The 19372-nt window shown below is 54.8% G+C and overlaps 2 protein-coding genes across 4 annotated transcripts in view; both read right to left on the bottom strand.

The window, feature by feature from the left end:
* Positions 1–3517: 3517 nt before the first annotated feature.
* Positions 3518–17603, bottom strand: sfswap (splicing factor SWAP). 3 transcript variants are annotated; one of them, XM_076029143.1, is made up of 20 exons: positions 17242–17378; positions 16243–16389; positions 15747–15910; positions 14096–14227; positions 12689–12765; positions 11041–11272; positions 10773–10867; positions 10305–10497; positions 9949–10216; positions 9715–9876; positions 9447–9540; positions 8181–8241; positions 7263–7375; positions 7027–7159; positions 5988–6157; positions 5151–5491; positions 4948–5049; positions 4716–4838; positions 4547–4619; positions 3518–3894 (listed from the first exon to the last, which is right to left on the bottom strand). In XM_076029143.1, exons 2-20 carry the CDS (start codon positions 16269–16271, stop codon positions 3829–3831), a joined length of 2628 nt encoding a protein of 875 aa, XP_075885258.1. In that variant the 5' UTR covers positions 16272–16389; positions 17242–17378; the 3' UTR covers positions 3518–3828. The 3 variants fall into 3 exon arrangements, with proteins under 3 accessions (XP_075885258.1, XP_075885255.1, XP_075885256.1); XM_076029140.1 differs by lacking the exon at positions 16243–16389 and having other exon boundaries at positions 17242–17603; XM_076029141.1 differs by lacking the exon at positions 17242–17378 and having other exon boundaries at positions 16243–17099.
* LOC142890244 (metalloprotease TIKI1-like) overlaps positions 7927–19372 on the bottom strand; it is a 44046-nt gene continuing 32600 nt past the window's right edge. Inside the window, exon 8 of the mRNA XM_076029145.1 lies at positions 7927–7941. The gene's annotated coding sequence lies outside the window, so the exon portion shown is untranslated. The remainder of the gene's footprint in view (positions 7942–19372) is intronic.

Here is a 19372-nt window from a genome sequence, read left to right as displayed (position 1 = left end):
GAAACCACAGCATCCATCCCTGCATCCTGAGTGGGCGGGGCCAGCTGTGTGGGATTGGCCAGGCCATGGAGTCACCTGGTCTACAGGTTCAGACTCTACACCACGGGAGTCAAACTCTGGCCCACGGGCCAAATTTGGCCCGCAGCGTCATTACATTTGGTCCCGGCGGTATTATACAGCACGTGTAGCGCTAATACTACATATCCCAGAATGCTGCGCTGATATTTTTGCGCGTCAATCAGGACAGGACGTTCATTGAAGGATATTATTATACATATTGTATTATCAGCCCGTGGAAAAATGTTGCAGTTGAAATTTAAATCAGAAAGCTGCAAGTAATAAAGAGCCATACGATCTTTATTGTCATTTTATTTATATTGATGAGGTTTTTCAATATGAAATTCGATTTTGCATGCGTGCAATTTGAAGTTATTTGCTGTATAGTATTAAGCTTAGCTTGTTCCATATTCAGTGTTGTCACAAAAGTTGTTTGGGTCCACATAAAAAGGTTCACTGTTCCATCTGGAGGGAGATTTCTCCAATAAATATCGATGTTTCCCGGAGACTTTGTCCAAGTTTGATGTTTTGGCCCCACTGTGTGTTTGAGTTTGACATCTCTAATTTGCTCTGACTTCCTGGTTTGGAATCAAAGTGGCGACGCGGCACGACTCCATCAGTGTCTCTACACACAACTGCACACACACACACACACACACACACACACACACACACACACACACACACACACACACACACACACACAGCCTGGCAGCAGCTCAGCTGATGAGCAGTAATTTGTAATTTTTGGGTCATGTGACTGGTTGCGTTGCTGATTGTGCGACGGGGCGTTGTTGTGTGAGTTGTGTGACCTGTGTCGCAAGTCTCCCACTCTGGATTCTTCTCCACATTCTGTCTCCCGCTAGGATGGTGGGTATCACGGAGATGCAGGAGGAAGAGAGATGTTGGTGGAGGTGGAGGACGAGAGAAAATCCATCATCTGTTATCGCGTCACAGTCAGTGTTGTGTTCACTTCCTCCACTAACAGGGCACAAAACATTTCCAGGGGAAAATAAAATGAATTTCCTCTCAATAATATCCGCCAACCTTGGCAACCTCTGCGGCAGCGGCGCACTGGGGGGGTGGGGGGGGGGTGGGGGGTGGCGTTGGGATCCATCATGGTTAACGCTAAGCGGCCGTCACTGCTCCAAATGAAAGTATTAAACCTGTTTAGTGGCTAAAGGCTCCCGGTGGTCATCAGTGGAATTACACCAGTCAGCAAATCAGATCATCATCATCTTCTTCATAACCATTATAACCATCATCATCCTCATCATCACCACCACCATCATCGTCATCGACCTCTTCATCATTGATATTAGCCACGTTAGCTCTGACTGTCAACGGCTCACAGAGGGCATTAGCATGTTGCTAACTGCTAGCGGCTGAAGGGCAAATGTCGACTCTGCAGGTTTCAAACTGACACAGATGCTGTGTCTCAATTCAGGTTCTGCGTCCTTGAAGTGCGCATTTTGAAAGGAAGTTGCATCATAGCACTGCGCGAAGGCTTGTCCCAATTCCCGAGGGTGCTTAGGACGCTCAAAATGCGCACTGGGAAATACACACTCGTTTTAGCCGATTCCAAGGATGCACCGCTACATACATCACATAAAGTATCCAGTTTTTAACGTAGGATTTTATGTATTTGATCATCCAACGGCATCGTTAGATGGCGAACCAATGGTTAGCTTGATACTATAAAAACGTCACTTCCGGGGTTGGCCAGCCGGAGGGAACGGCGGTGACGAAACGAGGAAATACGCCGAAGGCTAGACCGTCCCAAGTGGTGACCGGGGAGGCGGGGTTTGGTCCGTCCTTCTAGGCTGGGAACTCTAAGAACGCTTCCTTCAGACGGAGGACACTCGGTCTCAAGGGTGCAGAACCTGAATTGAGACACAGCAAGAGGCTCTGACTCGTGGCTGCGGGACGAGGCTACTTCCTGGTTCCTGTCTGTCCGGGTGCTGAAGGGTTACAGCTGCAACACTCACCCCTCCTCACCCTTCCTCACTTATCTCCCCTCTTTTTTAGCGCACAATTACCCACTGAAAAATGCGTGGCGGCTGCCGCGGCTGCTGCTGCTGCTGCTCTTATCGAAGCCGCTGCAGCTGTACACGCTGATAAAGGCGGCGAATCATAATAATAATCATAATAAAAAGGAAAAGAAGGAGAAAAAGAAGAGGAAGAACACATCTTTTCATGCGGTGGACGGCTCATCGGGATCAACGGCCTCCTGAAGGTCCGGCACCACGTGTCGGACCATCAGGAGGCGGCTGATAGGAAGTCCCAGGACAGCAGGATTAGCGGCGGCGGGCTACGAGATACTAACAGACGCCTGCCGCCAGACGATGGATTTGCTGTTTATTTTTGTAAGCAGCATTGTCTGTGATCATCATCATCATCTTCATCATCATCAGCATGCATCATAGTCAGTCACTCAACACCATCCGTCTGAGTAGAACCAGCCAAGAATCAACGCAAGGCGGTGAACTGGAGCGTCACCCCCTGCTGGCAGGTTGGGCTAACTAAGACTTTAAAACGTTTCTGAGGAGCAGAAAGTTGTTTTTTTTCCCCCTGCAGTCGCAGAGGCGAAGAGCCGAAGAGCCTCGGAGCCTCGGAGGGAGCGGAGGGGCACCGCCAGGCCGCGGTATCGATCGTGCAGTGTCGCTGCTGCAGGAGGAAAAAACAAACAAACAAGGAGGCGGAAAAACGTGTTTCCAATCCCGACAGGATGACTTTTCCTGCTCCTGACCTTCTGTGCTGCTCCGGCGAGCTGCTTCCACTGGAAACTGCAACACAACTGCAGTAACAAGGAGCGACGATGCTCAGCCTGTTACTGGGAGGAGTGGGAGGAGCCAGTGGGAAGAGTAGGAGGAGCCATAGGAAAGGTGGGAGGAGCCAGTGGAGACCTTGGTGATGGTGTCTCTTCTTCTTCTTCTTCTTCTTCTGCATAAAATGTGGGAACCCCTCTCTCCCCTCCCCCACCGGCCCGACCGTGACCTCCATCAGCTGATGTGACTCCTTGACAGCGACACGTTCAGGGTCAGTTTGTCAAACGCCGCCCCCCAGCTGCTCCGCTAGAGGAGACCTGATGAAGTCAGCTGGTCACCCGTAGACCACCTGGACCACCGAGAACCTGTAGCCTCTGTGACCTGGATCCCCTGGACCACTTCAGTGACCTGGACCACTTGGATCCCCTGGACCGCTAGAACCTTCAGACTGACTGGATGAAGTAAAAACGCCTTGAGCACCTTTCAGGCTGTGTTCGGGATTATCTCCTAATCCCCCAAACTCCCGGCGGTAGTTCACCGCAGGTTTATCTTTGCACGCCGCCGCCACAGGGGCTTCAGCCAATCAGTAGCTCTGAGCTCATCACCCCCCCGCCCCCAACCCACATCTCCCCCCGACCAGCTCTGCCGCAGGAGAGGCGAGGAAGTGAAGAGACTCGATGAGCAGCGGCGTCTTCAATCAGAAGAAACTTTATTGACACATTGGTACAAAGTTGGGAGTCCACGGCTGCAGACGGAAGGCCACTGGCTGGGGGAGAGGGTTAGGGGAGGGGGCCACACACACACACACACACACACGCACACGCACACACGCACACACACACACCCCTTCACGGAAGGAACGAGGCCAGAGCCTCGATAACAGGCCACGCCCACTTCCCCCCGGACAAACAGACAGCGACCGTTTCCTTCCTTTCAGTCCGGCATCGCCGCCGCCGCTGCCTGCCTGCTGATTGGCTGGATGAGGAGAAGCCCCTCCGCCACTTCAGGTGGAGGGCGGTGGGAAGGTCTTGGAGGTGGCGAGCATTGCTCGCACTTTGGCCATCAAATCCTGGAAGGAGGCGTGAGAAGAAGAAGAAAGAAGAAGAAGAAGAAAAAAAAGAAAAAGACCTGTTTTACACTGATTCTCCACACGGAGCCGTTCGCTGAACCGTGACTCCCAGCGCAGACAAACAGCAAGCGGCGAGGCGCGAGTTCGATTCCCTGCGGGGGGAGGGGGAAGGAGGGCTGCACCGACAGGAAGTGGTGCTGCAGCACGGCTGAGCAAACAGGAAGTCTGCAGACTAATTAACAGCTGGAGTCACATGGGGGCGGAGCTGTCACATCACATCACATCACACACACACACACACACACACACACACACACACACACACACACACACACACACACACACACACACACCAAGTAAACAAGTGCGAGTTGCTCAAACTGAATATTCTTAATTAATTTCGGGAGATATTTGATGTCTTGTTCTGTCGGAGAGTCGCTGAGCTAACCGTGCGCTGACTCAGCAATTAGCCATGTGCTAACTCAGCCGTTAGCCGTGCACTAGCTCAGCCATTAGCCGTGCGCTGGCTCATCCGTTAGCTGCATGGTAGCTCAGACCAGCAAGCCAAAAGAAACTGATGGCACTTTCTGTCTTCAAAACAAACGTGTGTGTGTGTGTGTGTGTGTGTGTGTGTGTGTGTGTGTTGGTCTACCTGAGTGATTTTGGACTGAACAGAAGACACGATGGACGAGGACACCGTGCGGTCCTTCTCCAGAGAGCTCCCCCTGCAGGCAGGAGGAGGAACACCAGGATTGTTTTTCTTTTGTCAGCAGTTGAGTGGGTTTGATGCACCCTGCTGCCACGACAGGTGCGGCGATTACCTGGAGGGGGCGTGGCTGGAGGCGGGGCTAGCCGATGGCGACAGCACCCTACTGGGCGAGGAGTACGGGGAGATGGAGGGGCCGAGCGAGGAGATGAAGTTCCTCCTCTTTTGCGAGGGAGACCTGAGACAACAGGGACGAGGCGAACGGGTCACATGACACAGCGGGCGGTGATAATTGGAGGGGAGAAGTGAGCAGGTTTTCATGATATCAGCACAGAGCGCAGCTTCACCTGGAGGAGGATCTCTCCCGGCTGGGGGCGGAACCACTGGGGGCGGGGCGACGCCGCTCCTCCCGCCTCCTTGGTGGTGGGGAGGGTCTGCGCTCCCTCGACCTGGTGGGACAGAGAGAGAGAGTCTGAGCAGACCTGCTGGTGGAGAACATCAGGTAGAGAACATCAGATGGAGAACATCAGGAGGAGAACATCAGACCCACCTGGAGCGCTGGGACCTCCTGTAGGAGCTGGGCAATGAGTGTCTGCTGGATTTAGACCTAGACTTGGACCTGGACCTGGACCTTGATCTGGACCTGGACCTCCTCTTGTGCTTCTTCTTCTTCTTGTCCCGGTCCCGGCCTCGGTGGCGCTCCCGGTCTGCGTCCCGGTCGGCTCTCCTGGAGGATCCTCTGGAAGAGGTGGCGTCCCGCCGGCGCTCCTGCTTCTCCGAGGACGACGTCCTCTGCTGGGGGCAGCGGGGGGGCGGGGCCGAGGAGCTGGGGGGTTGGGCCGAGGAGGCGGGGGACGGGGAGTCCGTCAGCAGGGCCAGAGCCTCCTGCATCTGGAGAGGAGGGACGAGACCGCCACACATGAGCGGACTGGAAGCAGAGCCTCCACACCTGCAAGGGTGGGGGCGTCCACCCTCTGCTGCCCACTTCCTGTCTGCCTTCCACCACTCCCTGTCTGTACTGCATCCCACTAAAACAAGCGACGGTGGCTCGTCCGAGATGCTAACGCTAACAGCCGCCATCGCCCTCATTCCGTCATGAATCCATCAGCCTGAACATGTGAGACAACAAACGGGGAGCCGATGATGGCGATGATGAAAGAGGGAGGCAAGTGAAGGAGAGGAGGCGGAGCCTTGGGGTGGGGAGGATGGGGGGACTGCTGTTTAGCGAGGTTCAGGATCATGACTCCGCCCACCTCCGCCTGATCATCAATCACTCTCACTGCCGTGCACACACACACACACACACACACACACACACACGCGCACGCACACCTGCCCTTGACCTTTGACCTCAGGTGGGGGTGAACCGTCCCTCCCTCCCACTGACCTCCAGCTGGGTGTGGGCCTCGGCCTCGCCCAGGGGGCGGAGTCTCTGCAGGAAGAGCGCCGCCTTCCTCTTCCTCTCCGCCTGCAGCTGCTTCTCCTTGGACTCCTTGGACGCCTGCGCCAGCTTCTCCCGGGCCGCCGCTGCCAGTCGGTCCTCCAGCTTCTGCTTGGCTGCACGAGGGGAGGAGGAGGGCGAGAGAGACAGCGCCACCTTGTGACCAACCAAACAACCAACTGATTTTGACTGCAGGAAATTAAGCCGGTGACTGCGAGCTGCGATAAAGAGCAGGGGCTGCGGTTCTATCCGCACTGGGACTCCAATGGTGTAGGTGGCGCTATGGTAGCTGCAAGTTAGAAGTGGGCGGGGCCAGCGATGGACCCCCAGCTGCTGGCTGTGAGCCGAGGCGACGTGTTTACGCTGTAAATCCATTTTTCTAACTGCGACTCTCGGCTTTCATTAGCGCTCCGTCCTGCCGCCTCTCTAACCAGTCGGCTCAATAACGCTATTGATCAGCGCGGTTGGAGCTAATATAATTTATGCAGAGTGGGTGGCGGATGAGCGGGAGAGGAGGGGAGCCGACGACGCTTGTGACCAGCAGAGCGGAACGAGATCTGATTCATGGACTTGAACTTTCGAAGGAAACTTTAGCTTCATTAGGGGATTTAAGAGGAGGAGAAGAAGAAGAAGAAGAGAGAATATTGACGGTGAGGCTGCAGAAGAAGAAGTAGTAGCTGGCTGGGTGCGGGGAGAGGGGGCGGAGCTTCCAGCAGGAGTGATGCCCGATGTGCGTCTGCTGCTGTAACGTGGATGAATGTGTATTGTGTGTGTGTGTGTGTGTGTGCGTGCGTGCGTGCGTGCGTGGGTGTGAGTGGGTTGTGTTGCCGCTGTGTCACACTAGCCAACAAAGACGCAAAACCTCCAACATGTGAGTGGGGGAGGGAGGAGCCAGAGTAGAGGGGAGGAGCCAGAGGGCTGACTGACCGATCAACTGAATGAACACCTGATCGAAGCCCCCCCGCCCCCCACTCGTGGGCGTTACCTTGCTTGGCCTCTAGCTCCTCCAGGCTGGGGGCGGGTCTCTTCTCCTCAGGTTCGGTGGTGGGCGGGGTCTCTCGCTCAGCCGCCTCGTCTCCTCCAATCACAGCCGCTAGCTCAGCCTCCTCCAGTAACTTCTAAGAGAGAGAGAGCCAAACCACACCGGAGGGTGAGGAAGAAGTCATGAGCAGGACCAGGACCAGGACCAGGACCAGGACCAGGACCGCGAGCTCCGCCCACCTTGGCCTCCTCGTCATCATCGTCGTCGTCGTCCAGACGCACTCGGTTCTTCTCCAGAGGCAGCAGGTCGTTCTCCTTCACCCTGATGGCGAAGGAGATGGGAGCAAAGGAGGCTGGAGGAGGAGGAGCAGGAAGAGGTGCGGGAGGAGGAGGAGGAGCAGAGGGAGGAGGACAGGATTAGACATCAAAACCATCAGAGACCAGGAGCTCCACCACTGAAACATCTCAACAGTCAACCATCCTGCAGCTGAGGAACCACAGAAGGTCTGAGGTTGTGCTGTGATACCTGGACCAGACCAGGAACAGGACCAGAATTGGACCAGGACTAGACCATACATGGACCAGATATGAACCAGACCAGACCTGGATCAGGACCAGAACTGGACCAGACCTGGACCAGGACCAGATCAAACCTGGACAAGACCAGATCTGGACCAGACCAGACCAGTCCTGGACCAGGACCAGGACCAGGACCAGACCTAGAGCTGCTGCAACACTTCCTCATTCCGTTGACCCATCGCCCAGAGAGAGCGAGAGCGAGAGCGAGAGCGAGAGAGAGAGCTCATTTGAATTTAGATTTGGGTGTGTGTGTGTGTGTGTGTGTGTGTGTGTGTGTTGACAGCCGGAGCCCGTACACAGACACACACTCTTTCATCTGCACACGCACACACACACCCTTCTGGCCTCATATCACCAACAAAATTGCTGACATAAATACCAGCGAACACACACACACACACACACACACACACACACACACACACACTCACACTCACACTCTGTGTGTGTGTGTGTTGGAGTAAATATGCGCTTACTTACATATTGACCCGGCGGCTTAGTATCTCATATCGTCAACAGAGGAAGTGGGAGGGGCTCTGTGTGTGTGTGTGTGTGTGTGTGTGTGTGTGTGTGTCCTACCTTTTGTAAATCCGCAGTCTTTGGCTGACTGATCTTCTTGTCCGTCGTCTGCCGTCGTCCTCTGAGTGAGAGAAGAAGACACAGTTGTGTTATTGTGTTGTTGTGAGGCTGCAGGCTGGTTGTGTGTCTGTGGAGGTGGTGGAGGAAGAGTAGGAGGAGGAGGAGGTGCTGCTGCTGGACCTTCCTAAGGTTGGAGCAGCCGCACTCAGCAGCGCGTCCTGCTGCGTCCAGGAGCTGCTGAGCTCCACACAGAAGGTCAGCAGACCAGAAAAATGAGATTTCACACTCGACTGCAGCCGGCGCTCCGTAATGAGAGAAAGAGGAGGGGAGGAGGAGGAGGGGGGAAAAAGAACGTCTGACGACAGGAAATATGAAGCCACACACGCCGTTGCTCACCCGCCCGCTCTCGCTCTCCCCCCGGCCCTCGGCGGGAGCGCCTGATTGGCTGACGGCTTCTCCAGACCGACGGCTGTCTGTCTACCAGCGGTTAAAAAGAAAAAAAAAAAATCTACAGCGGCCACATTAAGCCCCGCCCCCCTTCTCTTCCTCCCCATACTTTTCTTCTTCTTCTTCGAGGGAGCCAATCAGGACGGACCTGCTCCAGGCTCTAATGACGCTAAACTAGCCAAACCGCGTGCAGATCCCCAGGTCAAAGGTCAGGAGGTCACCTGAGCAGAGGCTCCAGGTGCAGGTAGCTGATTGGTGGGCAGGGCCGATGACATCACAGCCCAGCTGGAGGCTGGAGGAGGAACTACTGCCTGTGTGCGTCGCCACGCCGGCGGTGCGGCCCGACCGCTGCTCACCCTCACTGTTAACTCCTCCTCCTCCTCCTCCAGTACACCAGTGTGTGTGTGTGTGTGTGTGTGTTCTGAGGTTGCTGGTTGGCAAAGCCGTGATGTGATTAAGGTGAGCAAACAGACACCTGGAGGGACTGGACACACATGTACGTGTGTGTGTGTGTTTGTGTTTGTGTCCCACCCACTGAGGAGCATCGTTGTCACTGCACAACGTAAGCATCATGAGACCACGCCCACCTTCTATAGATGAGGGGGAGGGCGGGCCTAAAGCCCGAGCCGCCGTGATCGGTTGCCGTGTTGCTGGGCAGAAGAAGCAGCCCGCCTGCTGATACATCACAACCAGTCATCTGGCTGCTGCCAATCAATCAATCAATCAATCAATCAATCAAACAATGGTCTTATTTCCACCAGCAGGGGGAGTGAGTGAGTGAGCGGCTGGGTGTGGTCAGGTGGGAGGAGCCTACTGTACCTGTGCCAAGCCCCGCCCCTCCCTCTGCAGGAAGTAGTTCTTCTTGAACTCGTAGTAGGTGTTGAACTGGTGCCACGACTGCAGGAAGTCGAACCTGCGGCACAGAGACAGACAGAGTTAAGACCAGGGGGGAGAGGCCTCTCAGGTGCGTGGGCGGGGTTTCTCAGGAGGGGTTGGGGCATCCACGGTGTGGGTGGGGCCTCTTGGGTGATGGGCAGGGCGTCTTGTGAGGGGGTTGAGCCTCTCCAGTGGGGGCGGGGCTACTCACCTGGGGTCCTTCTTGGCCCGGACGCTGGCCTCGAACTTGAGGCCGTTGCGGGTCACGTACTCGGCCAGCTTGTCAATGACAGGCTGGATGTCGGGCGGCGGTGGGATGATGGCGGCGGCGGACTGGACGGCGGACTGGGCGGGGACTTCTTGTTTGGAGCGGCTGGAAAAATAAAAAACAATGTTGAACGCGTGTCAAAAGCAGGAAGTGGAAGCCAGGTGAAGGCTCCCTCACCTGGTCTCTGGCGCCGGCGTGGTTGCGGTGGCGGCCGGCGTGGTTGCAGTGGCGGCCGGCGGCGTGCCGACAGGTGGGGGGGCGGCGGCTTCAGGGGCGGCTGCAGGTGCAGGTTGCGTCCCGGCGGCAGCGACCTGGGGCGCCACCACACCTGCTGCCGTGCTGCTGTTGCTGTTGTTGTAGTAGGAGGCGGCGTCAATGCCCGGAGGGGGCGGAGCCAAGCAGTAGGTGCCGTCAGGCATCATGTAGTAGCTGTAGTACATCACCGCTGCAGGGAGCAGAGGTCAAAGGTCAATGAGCTGCTGCTGCTGCTGCTGCTGACCAATCAGAGAGCTCCCGGCTACGAGGACACTCACGGTCAGCCGAGTACTGCACCGGGGGGGCGCTAGATGGCGGCGGCTCCACCACCGCCGCCGCCACCGCCTGCTCCTCAGGCGCCGTCTCAGTGGCCACGCCCCCTACTGTAGAGGCCACTCCCCCATTCCTCTCCTGCCTCGCCTTCAGCACCAGCGCCGCCAGAGGATGGTCCGGGTCCATCACCTTCAGAGGCTGGTGGGGGAGGGAGGAGGAGGAGGAAGGAGGCGGAGAAGGAAGAGGAGCAAAGAGGAGTGGAGGAGGATAAAGAAGAGGAGGAGAAAACACACATTCAATTCTGGAAAGCAGCATCATCATGGAGGCGGAGGAGAAAGACAAAGTGTCTGCTGGTGACCGTTGTCATGACAACGTAGCAACAGAAGAAGAAGAAGAGGACTGACGGAGGAAGCCTTCGCAGAGGTCAGGGTGCCTCTGATTGGCCGCTCCGTGCGCCGGGGGCGGGGCTTTACCTTGACCAGCTCCTCAAGGCGGGAGCACCTCTTGGGGGCAAAGAGGCTGGGGTGGAGGTAGCTGCCATCACCATCAGAGTCCTCCTCACTGGAGTCTGGAGTCCGGAGGGGTGGGGGGGGGGGTTATAGAAGAGAGGGAGGAGGAAGGGGAGGAAGGGAAGGTGAAGGAGGAGCTCAGCTGTATAAACGCATGAATGAATGTTGCCCACTTCAACCAGTGGAGGATGTTAATGCCGCTCGCTCGCTCGCTCGCCCCCAACTCTCTCACCCTGCTGCTTGCCACCGCCGCCTGGTGCCGCCGTCGCCGCGCTGTAGCGGCCCTCCTTCATGGCCCGCAGCACGTGCTTGTAGTAGGGGTTGAGGTAGTGGTCGAAGCGCAGGAAATCAAACTGGGAGTTGGCCGCCTGCTTGGCCTTCAGCACGATCTCAAACTGCCCCCCCTGCTGGCACACGAAGCTGGCTGTGCGCTCGATGATGTTGTGGGTCTTGACAGTGGCCGGCTGCACGTGGCAGGAGCGAGTGGGTGAGAGGGAGAGGGAGGGAGGGAGAGAGAGAGAGAGAGAGAGAGAGAGAAAGGTGAGAGAGCAGTGGAGCGAAGGAGGCCAAAGGTCAGGTTCTGTCTCGGCACGCAAGGTGATGGCAGCAGAACAGTAAACTGGAACTCTGCATGTTTCAGCCATCAGTGGATCATAGAGGTCATAGGACTCGTCTGAAGGTCAGGAGGTGTCTGGAGGTCAGGAGGAGGTGTCTGAAGGTCAGGAGTTGTCTGAAGGTCAGGGAGAGGCGCCTGAAGGTCAGGAGGAGGTGTCTGAAGGTCAAGGGGTCTGGAGGAACTATTTGAAGGTCAGCAGGAGGTATCTAACGGTCAGACGGAGGTGTCTAGAGGTCAGCATGAGGTGTCTGAAGGTCAGGGAGAGGCCTCTGAAGGTGAGGGGGTCATGGCTAAAGGTCAGGAGGTCATGTAGACCAGATCAGATGCAGAGCCTCAGACTGGACTGGCAGCTGCAGACTGGAGCAGGAGCTCCTCCCACCTACAGTGTTACAACTCCCCCCCCCCCCCCCCCCCGTGGCCAGAGGGAGGAAGTGACATCACTAGACTCCGCCTCCCCCCCCCCACCCCATCCCCTCCCTCTCCACAGGCTGCGTGTGATTTCCTGTTTTGCAGACAGACGGAGCTGCAGCCGCCGGACGTGACCTTTGAGAATTACCACCATCAGGGCGGCTGTGCATCTCGCCCAGATGAATCCCAACGTCCATGTTAAGCTGTTCGGCCTGCGCACGCCCTCAAACAAAATTATGAAATCCAATAAGAGAAAGGTCTTAAAAAGTCACTGCGAGGAAATAAACTACAGTGGAGCGAGTCCAGTGGGAGAGAGAGCTCATTAATACTGGAGGAGGCTGAGGGGCCGCAGCTGGCCTAGAACCAACACACACACACACACACACACACACACAGAAACACACACACACAGAGAAACATACAAAGAAACACACACACACACACATTCAGAAACGCAGAAACACACAGAAATACACACACACACACCCACACACACAGAAACAGGGAGAGCAGCAGAACAGGGACGGGTGCTGAGGCACCAGGTGCCCAGTGAAAGAAAGAGATGCAGCAACAGCAGCAGCAAATCAAAAGCCTTTTAAGAAAAATAATCCAAGGTTCCCTGCAGGTTTGGGCGGGAGGCCCAGCGCTAGCACGTTAGCATTCAACCTCCAGCATCCGCAGAGTGAAACCTAAAACTAAGCAGTTTTTTGAATTTGAATAACTCAAATAACTCCATTAACAAGGAACATAAACGCGTGTGTGCGTGTGTGCTCTGTCTGCAACACCCTCTCTCTCTCTCTTTCTCTCGCTCTCCTGCTCTCTAACCCCCCCGCCCCCGGCCCTCTCTCTCACTCACCAGCTCCACATCAGGAGGGATGACCAGGCCCGCTGGCGCCACAAATGGCTCCTCGCTCTCCTCTGGCTCCGCCTCCTCTGGAGAAGAAAAAAAACACGTCAGAGGACGTCAGTGGGACTGCGGTCCAGAGTCTGAAGGTGTCTGTACTCTGAAGACCCCGCCGCTCCATTAGACCATCTGCACTCCATCAATCTGCCCAAAACGTTTTTAACGCCATAAAAAAAAAAGAAGGAAAACATAAAAACGAGAGTCGGCTCCGCCATAAAGTGGGCGGGGCTGCCGTCTCTCATTGGATTTTATGGGCAGGCTGTGTTTAAATCAGCCCACAGCCAACACACACACACACACACACACACACACACACACACACACACACACACACACACACACACACAGCGGACAGCTGTTCCAGGTTCTCATCCTGGAACATCTGCCCGCTGCTGAGGTGACACCACCCGGTGGAGGGGAGGGGTCACTGCACCAGGCAGCGGTCAGCTCTAGCTGCTGGGGTCATCATGGGGTCAACAGAGATGTCCTGCAGCTCCAAACAGGAAGCGGTATTGCAGTAGCAGCGTTAGCATTAGCAGCAGGAAGTAGAGGAACGAGGAAGGGAAACCGTGCAGCAGCGGATGCTGAACGGTGTGAGCAGCTGGTGCGAGCGCCAACCCCAGCAGGGATCCAATCCCAGTGGACAGACGGACGGACGGACACACTCACCCCCCCACCACCCATCCCCTCCTCCCCCGAGACGGCGAGCTGAGGAACATCCAGGCGCCGCAGGGACTTCGTTTCCCCTCCGCCCCCCCATCAAATATTCAGAGCATGTGTGTGTGCGTGTTTCTGCTGCTGCTGGTGTTCAGCAGGTGATAACACTTCTTAATGTCAAACCTTCTGCTACTTCTGGCGAAATTCTATTTTTAGAATTTTGAGAGCTACTTTCTTTATCCCCGTCTCAGATGTAATTTTTATTAGTGATAACAATAATTATTCAATCAACCAAATTAATTAAATAATAATAAGTTTTTTTGAAACAACAACTCAGAGCATTCTGGGTAATATCTGCAGCCCTTGACCAGCAGCAGCATTCCGGAGTCTTTACGAGACTCTCTGATTGGCTGCCAAGTCCGAGCAGCCGCTGCCGCCTATTGATTTTGTGCACAGATGGAAGTGCGGCGGTGCACGTCGACAGCGGTGTGATTTATCCGGACCTCCCGCCGTCCTTCCCATCAGGGGGCGGGGCCACGTCTGAATGTGCTGATGGGAGTGAAAAGGCCCTCAGGGAGGATTTAGAGGCAAATAAATTCCAGGACACCTTCTCCACCACCATCAGCAGCTTCTGCTGTGTGTGTGTGTGTGTGTGTGTGTGTGTGTGTGTGTGTGTGTATGTGTGTGTGGGCGTGGTCTCACCCGTCTCCCGGGCACCCCCCTCCTCTTCGGTGGGCTGCGACGGGTCGTAGTAGTCGGCCGAGTACTTGAAGGCCACGGCGTTGTAGGTGCCCTCGTCAGCCAGGGCCTCGCTCAGACGCTTGTACTCCTCCTCTGGGGACACAAAGCAGAGAGTCAGCTCATTGCCTGCAGGGGGCGCCAGCAGAGGGGCAGAGGTCAGGGTCAGACCACTGAGTTCCCCCTGCTGGTGACTGGCAGGTGGCTGATCACTGTCAGCGACTTTATTAACACTTTAATTAGAAAATAATTGTCTCCTCCCACCGACCCCACTGGCTCCTCCTACAAACCCCACTGACTCCTCCCACCGACCCCACTGGCTCCTCCCACCGACCCCACTGGCTCCTCCGACAAACCCCACTGTCTCCTCCCACCGACCCCCCGGCTCCTCCCACTGATGTTAGAGACCACACCCCTCTGTTTGGTCCCGCCCCTCAGTCCAGCAGTGCAGCATCACTTTTTATTCATTGATTTTACTGTCACTCCAAACACCACGGGCATTGCAACGCCACCACCTGGCACAGCAGTAAAATAAACAAAAAAGAAAAAGAGGGAGACGTCCGCTGTTTCGACAGGCTTGTCACGGTGCATGACGCTGAAGAGGGTCGGGTTTGACCTTGAGAGGTCGACTAAACTGCAACAGGAAGTGGCTGTGTCACTCCGACGAGGGGCGTCGCCGGTCGCTGCGCGATCAGAATGATAATAACAACAAACACGTGACTGGGGCCGTGAACACGAGGCTGGGTGTGTCTGTGTGAGTGATAGTGATGGAGGGGCGGGGCCTAATGAATGATATCTCCCTCCGCTCGAGATTCAAGGGCAGAGCTGCGTCCCCCCGGTGGACAGATGGGTAATAGCCAGAGTGGCCGAGGCCGGGAGGCAGCAGTCAAGTGCGAGGGCGCCGGAGGGAGAGAGGCACTAACCCTCTCCTCCCAGAAACTTGACGGCCAATCAGAGTGAAAGGACAGACACGGAGCTGCTGAGGGACGAGGTCACTTCCTTCTGACCCTCGCTGATGCGGACACGCCCCCTCTGCACCGACCTCAGAGCCGGAGACGGGAGGGCGCTCGTTCACAACTCAGCCTCCGTCCACGGCCTCCACTCGGGTCACATGACAAGGAGGTCACATGGTGCACCTATCAAACAACACTGAGAAAAATATCAGCACCCACTGGGTGCTCTCGTGTGGTGGGTTTTCGATATAGAGGATATATTGCAAAAGTGTCATGGAAACACCTTTCTTCACATTTACACATCACAGGATGTGACGTCTGGGGTCACATGACCAGTTTACTTCAAGTGAAAATGGCGCGCATGTTTTGCCGGAGGAGGAGAAGGAATATTTTTTTACAAGTAATCAACCATTCTTGACAGCAAAAAACAGAGGAAAAACAAAAGCAAACTCAATGGAAACACCTGCAAATCGAAATTTGATGAAATTTTAGAAATATCGCTTTGATTTTGCAACAGGGAGCAGCAGCGAAAGCTAATAATTATTATCATTAGAAGAAGACAATGGCAATAAAGATTATGTTCTATTCTGATAAAGGGCTGATTCCCAGAAGTCCACAGTCCTCCAAGACATCCCCCCAACCCCCAGCCCTGCCCCGCCCACCTTGGCGAGCCTCTTCCTCCTGCAGGTCTGTGTGCAGCGCCAGGTAGCGCTCCTCGTCGCACAGTGCGTCGATGCGGGCCTCCTCCTCCGACAGCTGGTAGGACGTGTTCCATGAGCCGCTGTCGTACTCGGAGAGGTCGTGCAAGTGGCCGCGCCCGTCGTACCTGTCGGGACGAGCGCCGTGGTTAGACGGAGGGTTGGGGGAGGAGCCGATATCAACAAGATGAAGAAGACGAAGAAGAAGAGAAGCTGCCTTCGGGACTTTAAAAACTAAGTACGGAGTTTTAACAGCTACGTTAAGATAGCTTAGCGACCTGCTAACTGTCCTGGACCAACTGAGAGACCAACAGGAAGTGAAAAGGAAAACAAAAAAAGCGACTCTTACCTTGCAGGGTCCCTCCCCACCCCCCCATCCCTACACACCCCCCAACCCTCATCAACACTTCTACACCTGCAAAAGAAAGTTGCATTCACACAAACCCGAGCACATAAATACCTATCCGCAAGAACCCAAATGGACGACATTTCCCCCGGGGGTTCGTCCCTCTACGCCGAGAGGTCAGAGGTCAGAGGTCAGCCGTTTCTCCCCGGGGCGACAAAGAAACGCGGCTGCCGTGGTTGGAGGCTGGAGGACCCAGCCCACCTTTCCAGGGAGAAGACTGGGGTTACGTGGTAAAGACACACACACAACAGGCTGAACATATGGAACAGAGAGGACTGCTGCTGCTGCACAACAGAACTTTTCTCTGGGATGGATGTCGGCCAGAACCCTGGCAGGCTCACTGGTTCCGGTCAACAACTTTTTATTTTTTCTTTAGAAACAACAGCTTACAAACAAAGTCCGACTCTGCAGGAGGTTCTGGGACTTTATTAAAATGCCTGGAGAGGAATTCCAAAGGAAATTCTACAAACATGCCGAGATGCAAAGATCTACAAGCGGTCGAGCACCAGCCGGAGCCCGGCCCGGCCCAGACCGGTGTTGCGTCCCTACTGATTTAACCGGATGCCTTGTCGAAAAGCTACAGATCTTCACCTTCACCAACACCTTCAGCACATTCGACACAAAGTTTTTTGTTTGTTTTTTTGTTGTTGAAGGAAGGTCGAGTCCAACGCGATGCAAAACTGTTTGATTCATATTTTCTTTATTTTCATGTCACTAGCACATAGCGCTCATTCACAGACACATATTCGCCGTGGTAGTTGTGGGCTGCGACTTTAAAATTGCCCTATTAATATGTTTGTGCATGTTTGTGAAATTGTGTCGAATCTGCCGACGGCGGCAAAACATAACTGCAGCTGTTCGGCAAGGAAACCAGTAGGGACAAAACAGTGTGAGGCAGGCAGGTGATAAACACATGTGTTGTCCGCAGCCGCGGCTATTTTATCCACTTTCTGTAAGACAAAAAGCAGCGGAGTCCCTTCGCCGCGGCTCACGGGCTAAGGGGGAGAGGGGTTAGCTTAGCATTAGCCTCGGGTCTACGTTTGATCAACCGACCTATCGATCATGATGCTCTTGTCCCCCATCCACGGGATGAGATGCTGTCCTTGCTCGTGGTAAAGAGCCTTCTCGTCGTCGGCAAACAGTTTGCAGGAATATCCGAACACCAGCAGTTCGGCGAACTTGTCGCTATCACTAGCATCCTTCCTGGCCGCCTGGCCACCACCGGGCTCTTTCTTCGCGGCTCCGCGTCGATGCATCGCCAAGGAGGAGTGGTGTCCGCCGGCAGACACGGCCGAATGGCTCTGGATAGAGCAGCGGGGTCTCGCACTACTAACCAGCCGCTGGATACTGCTAATGCTGCGGATTTCCCAGACCTACGGAGCCCAAAACAAACATTCTACGGGCCGTGGGTCGCCATGTTGGAGAACAACAGGAAGTGCAGCTGCGTTCCGGTCCGCACATTCAGGTCACGTGTGGACGCTAGAAAAGCGCCTTTACGTGAAATGTGTACACATAACAATAATAACAACACATATAAATCCACACAATGACACTGGTGAATGTCAACACTTTTTTTTTATTGTTTACATTTTAGGTCTTTCTTGTATTTTATAGTGTGTCGAATGTGCCGCTCATGAACCGAGTCAGAGTAGAAAGTAAGTCAGAAATCTGATTCAGTAATTCACCAGGTCTTCGGCTCTCTTGAACTAGAACAATGCAAAATTTGAATCATGTTGCATTTATTGGTAAAAAAATACTTTTTTTTTCTTTTACTTTTTTTAGCGGGTTAAACTTGGATGATAATGTGCATCATGGTGACCTGGCATGTAACTGCAGTGCTGCACCTGAACACTAGTGTGGGAGGGACGCACCAGTTGGCTGACAGTAGGGGGCGCCCTCCAGAGTTATGTTCATGATGACTATTCAGCGAAAGGATGATGGATCACTACGCATCACAGGTTATGCATCCATTTCCAATATCTGCTTATTACTGAACTCAGGGTTGCGGGGGTCAACTGCAGCCTCTCCCAGCTGTCACATGGTAAAGGCAGGGTGGCACCCTGGACATATCACTGTAAAGTGGCTTCATATCAATTTGTCTTTGATTTGTCTCTCTGTCGTCACTGCCTCTCATCTGTAGCTCCCCCGAGTGGTTGGGTGAAGTACAGCTCTGTGTATGTCACAGATGGGGAAACAGTCTAAAGTGAACAACTAACATCCATCCGTTCATTTTCTACATCCGTTTTCTCCTGCATTCAGGGTCAAAGTTCAAATATTGCCCCCCCCCCACCCACCAATGACAAGATGAGACCTTGGTTACTCACCTGGATGTCGTGTGTCTGTGTGAGGGGGGCGTGGCCAGGAGAAGCAGCGGAGGCGAGCTGCTGCAGGAGCTGTTGCCCAACTACAACACAACAGTGAACACACACACACACAACACACACTGAGACACTGTCAGCAGCAGTAACAGCAGCAGCAGTCATCACACCACCAAATAAAACCAGACTTTCATCACTGAGCCGAGTCTAAAACCTAAAATCTAAAAACGTGTTTGAATCCGTGTTTGGAGGAAGCTGCTGCTGCGCCGTCTCTCTGAGCTCCGCCGACCTGCAGCCGCCAGGCAGTAGGTGTCAGCTGGAGGGCGGCGGAGCGGCAACAACAACAGGAGGGAATTTTGAATTCTTTATATTCCGGGATCAGGCTGAACGCTTCCTAAGAGGATTAAAGTGTCACATTAGACAGAGAGCAGTGACACACAAATCTGCTGCTGCTGCTACGCTGCATCCAGAACCTCCTGCAGCTCAGCAGCCTGGAAGGAAACATGCAGAGCCGTCCTGGTGGAGGTTCTCTGCTACGTCATGTCTGACTCCGTCCTCCTCCAGCCTGTGCCAGCAGGGCAGGATCTATTCTAGACACAGGACCACCAGATCCAGGATGACCTCACCAGGACCACCTCACCAGGACCACCTGATCCAGGACCACCAGATCCAGGATCACCTCACCAGGACCACCTGAGCCAGGACCACCTGACCTAGACTCACTGATCCAGGATCACCTGACCCAGACCCACCTGGGCCAGGACCATGTGAACCAGAACCACCTAACCCAGACCTAGCTGACCCAGACCCACCCGACTAGGACCACCTGACCCAGACTCACCTGACCAGGACCACCTGACCCAGAC

The sequence above is a fragment of the Nelusetta ayraudi genome, unplaced genomic scaffold (assembly GCF_046127955.1).
Source record: "Nelusetta ayraudi isolate G7.1 ecotype Tasmania unplaced genomic scaffold, CSIRO-AGI_Nayr_v1 ptg000026l, whole genome shotgun sequence".
Lineage (NCBI taxonomy): Eukaryota > Metazoa > Chordata > Actinopteri > Tetraodontiformes > Monacanthidae > Nelusetta > Nelusetta ayraudi.
This window is presented reverse-complemented; position numbering and strand designations above follow the sequence as displayed.